General features: G+C 30.3%; 1 protein-coding gene across 1 annotated transcript; it reads right to left on the minus strand.

Moving 5' to 3' along the window:
* Positions 1-270: 270 nt before the first annotated feature.
* LOC126700167 (myrcene synthase, chloroplastic-like) lies at positions 271-3,546 on the minus strand. The gene is made up of 7 exons (XM_050398185.1): positions 3,283-3,546; positions 2,905-3,181; positions 2,209-2,584; positions 1,608-1,826; positions 1,378-1,516; positions 1,018-1,266; positions 271-756 (listed from the first exon to the last, which is right to left on the minus strand). Exons 1-7 carry the CDS (start codon positions 3,508-3,510, stop codon positions 445-447), a joined length of 1,800 nt encoding a protein of 599 aa, XP_050254142.1. The 5' UTR covers positions 3,511-3,546; the 3' UTR covers positions 271-444.
* Positions 3,547-4,178: the final 632 nt, after the last annotated feature.

Consider the following 4,178-nt stretch of genomic DNA (forward strand, 5'->3'; position numbering starts at 1 on the left):
ATAAAATATATCACATTATTTTAATTTTATCACTTTTTAAAATAATTTAATATCATATTATTGTATTAAAATTATATTAATGTAAAATTATAATAACGTAATATTCTAGCATAATATAACATCATAGTGAACTAGCTTGTAAAATATCATGAATATTTTTTTAAAGAACTAGGCATTACTAGTGCAGTAAGGAAGACGTAATTAACTTTTAGCCCATAAAACACATTCATCAATGGAAAACAATACATTATTGTCAAAAATATCGTCCAAATGAAAAGGAAAAAGGGAAAAAGAAAACATTGACTAAACAGTTTTGGATAACATAGGGAATTAAAGAAAGAGGACATGTGTTAACCAATGGCTTTACCAACTATTTTTCTTATGACTTCGACTAGTATAATTGTCAAACTAGACCTTCAAGTCCACATCCTTACGTATCAATAATTAATCACATCGATTTTTGTTTACTGGAATGGGTTGAATAAGTAATGACAAAATATGACCCTTAGTTTCTTGGTTCCCAGCACCGTGTCCATCTCCATGTTGATACATGAATTGGGCCATCCTTGCAACGTTGAACGAAATATCTATATATGTTTGAGAGAAGGGAGAACTTGCAACTCGGACTTCATTCATCTTCTTGCATGTTGCACTGATCATACACCTTATGTACTCACGAGCATCTTCTTCACTAGCACCAGTTTCATTCATGTAGCATTGGATCGCTTTGGGGACATCACCTCTTTTTATCTCATCCTAAGTTTCCATGTACATATAAACATATGTTAGCATGTTAGTATGAAGTATTAGAAAGAATTCATAATAAAACTAAGCTAGTATAGTTTGTGCACAAGGATTCTATTGAAATTAATAGGGAATCCATTTCATGGCTCATATTTTATTTCTTATATCTAATTGTGTACATATTGTCACATTATTTATTTTCTTAAAATTTCATATGCCTTTAAATTTGTAATATTTAATATTATGAACTATAAAATAGATCCATTTATATACCGTAGATGTTCCAAGATCATCTGCAAGTCGTAAAATCAATGATGACCAACGGATCATGTTAGGGTACTCTTCCAAGCAATCCAAGGCTTCACTTGTTAGTGGATTTGTGACACAAAAATAAGCCTGCACCATTAAATTTGGTCCTGATATTGATATCCATGCATTCTCAATGTATTCTTGAAGGCTTGGAGTATATCCGTTGTGGTACCACTTTGCCTCCAACAAATAAGTTCTACATAAATCAGCCCACTAAAAAAAAATTATAGTGAAACAATGAATTTGAATTAGTATAACACACAACGAGTTTAAGAGAAAAATGTTAAGGATCAATATTGATGAATTTAGAAATTAAGTCCATACCACTTTTTTAAGGTAACAAATGATGTTGAATCCTTGTTCCTTAAGGATATCAAAAGCCAATTCATTAACTGAATTGTGTAGAGCAAAGAAACACAACTTCATATATTCTGGGAGCCCATCCATTGCGTTGATATCCCATCTAGAATCATACGGAGTACCGTTAACATTAAGTCTATATGTTAGAGATAGCTTTAAAGCATTCGAGACATAGCCTCATTGATGTTACAAACCTCTCAACAGCATTTGTGAAGCACTCCAGTTCATCCAAAGTGCCATATACATCATAAATATCATCTATTACTGTTATTAGTGCACCGAACTTTGCTATTGTTCTCCTAAAATATCCAAATTGTGGCTGAAACATTACTCCCATTGTCCATAAGAGACACTCCATTGGCCTATCCCTCACAAAATTCAAATTTTCTGCAAGGCCTGTGCTCTTCCACGACCTTTGTTTGAACAAAAGAAGAATACATGAGTGTTATAATTAATTATAGCAATTAATGCGTCTTTCAAGTTTAGTAAATTAAACAAAAGCTTAAAACCTAAGGTTATTAACTTATTTCTTATTTATATTTTTTATATATTGACTTCAATGTTGAACATTTATCTAGTTATCGTTATTTACTTTTTTTGAATCTTAATTTGCATTATGAACATCATAATATGATTTAATGATTAGAGATTTACTTTAATATTCATTATTACTCTTAAATTAATATATTCTTAACATATATATATATATATATATATAAATTCACATATCCCCAGTATATCGTATACTAGTTTTTCTACTTGTATCCAAACGTACCCATGCTTCTTAGTTTTTACCTTGACAATTCTTTTAGATCTTCTTGGTGGGTTGCTTGTACCATGTTGAAATCCAATTCTGCAAGCTCAAGCAAGATAGTGTTCATGTCTTCTCTTCTTCTATATATATCAATGAACCACCTTGCTTCCAACCTAAGCATCCTCCAATGTAGTGGAACCTCCAAGGAATGGCTCACTAAAGTAGAAAGATTTTTATCTTTATTCTTCTTGACATATACTTTCAGATGTTTTGTTGAGAATTCTCTTGCATCTTCTAAGATATTTTCATTTTCTATAGAAAGGAATGAGGCTTCATACAAGGATAGCATACCCTTCGTATCCTCGCAAAGGCATGCTTTGAAATTTCCTCTCTCATCCATGAAACTATTGAAAACTTCTATGAAGACCAACAAAATAATGTTAACTATAAATGAAGGATTAGGCATTAAAAATTTGATACTAGTTTTTCGATATTATATTTATAGGTTTTCTAATTAAATTTAACTATATATATATAGATGCATTAATCAACAATGTTATTTTTTCTAAATACATTAAATTCAACCATATAATTTATTGATCAAAATGACCACATGCATAGTTGAATTTAATTGGATAACCTAAGTTACAAAATCTAAGAAACTATACTTCATTTTTATCTTAGGCATAAACAGTAAACACCTACTTGTCAATTTTTTTTTTAATATGCTTTAATACCTTGAGACACAATATATCCATGTTGTCTTAAGAGTCTAAATTTAAGAGCTGTGGCATATAAATTCTTCGTCTTCCACGTGTCAGTATCACTACCATGGTCAATATTGTTGTAAAGTCCTTCTAATATTCTCTTTATTTCTCCCTCAAAGTGATAAGATATTCCCAATCTCTGCAAGATATCTATCAGCTCGAGTTGCTCTATAGGATCCACCACTTTGTGAAGCATCATCCTCACTTGTTCCTTTAACATATTATTTTGTCTAGTGCATGATTCCCCCTACATCACAAGTTTGTCATTAATGGGTATAATCAGTTTCCATTATTAACAATTACTATCACTAGAAAAATTAACAAATGAAAACAGTAACACAAGCGTACCGTATATTCATTTCTCAATGACTGAATGTAGTTATAGTGCCAATCGGTAGGTTGGTAATTTGCTGATCGCCGCAAAGTAGTGGGACTATTTGATATTTTGCTGGCTGGCATGCATTGGACAACGATGCCACTTCTGGATTTTACAAGTGAGATAGGACCTTTAGATGGGATAGGTGGTCGTCTATTGAAATTGCAGATAGGGAGTGAAGCAAGTTGGTTAAGAGCCATTGACTCAGGTCTTTGGTGAAGCTACTACGTTTTTGAGTTGAATGGGTTACTTGGGAACATATTACTTCACATGGACACCTTTATATAGCCCTTGCACCTTGACTAGGGTTATAAATTAACTGTTGGGTTTGGTCAAGAAAGAAATTCATTTACTTACCAAACGAGCTATGTTTTAATATAATATGTTTTTTTATATTTTTTAAAAATCTTTTTTCAATATGAAATCAGAAATTTGATAATTATATAGTTATTAATAGACATTGATTATGATTATGTTTGTATATAGAATTATATATTCTAGCATTAAATATTTATTATTATTGTTTTTTATATGGAATTCTAGTTTACATGGTAAGAAATTTTAGTCCCTAATATTTTAGTGCTTAAAGTTTCTCAAAAGAAAAAGTCCTCAAAGTTTTAAATTTGCCTATTCCGGCACTCCCCCTTCATTTTATTAACAAAATTTTTAAATTGTCAATAAATTATACATTTTTTAAAAGGCTAAATAAATTTTACTTAATTGGTCCTTTGACCTGTTTTTTTTTTTTTAATAGAAAAAAGGATAATTTAAAATAATAATGTCTTTTTTTTTTTCTTTTCATATTTAATTTTCTTGCCATATAGAACTCATTAATCTTAAGAGCTTTAAAACATATGTTTCTAAAAAT

The sequence above is a fragment of the Quercus robur genome, chromosome 9, assembly GCF_932294415.1.
Source record: "Quercus robur chromosome 9, dhQueRobu3.1, whole genome shotgun sequence".
Classification (NCBI taxonomy): Eukaryota; Viridiplantae; Streptophyta; class Magnoliopsida; order Fagales; family Fagaceae; genus Quercus; species Quercus robur.

Excerpts from the sequence above, each read along its gene's own strand:
- LOC126700167 (XM_050398185.1), bottom strand. The coding sequence starts at position 3,510 with ATGGCTCTTAACCAACTTGCTTCACTCCCTATCTGCAATTTCAATAGA. Across the intron at positions 1,517-1,607 it reads TTCACAAATGCTGTTGAGAG|ATGGGATATCAACGCAATGG; the intron begins GTTTGTAACATC and ends GTATGATTCTAG. Across the intron at positions 757-1,017 it reads ATGATCTTGGAACATCTACG|GATGAGATAAAAAGAGGTGA; the intron begins GTATATAAATGG and ends ATGGAAACTTAG.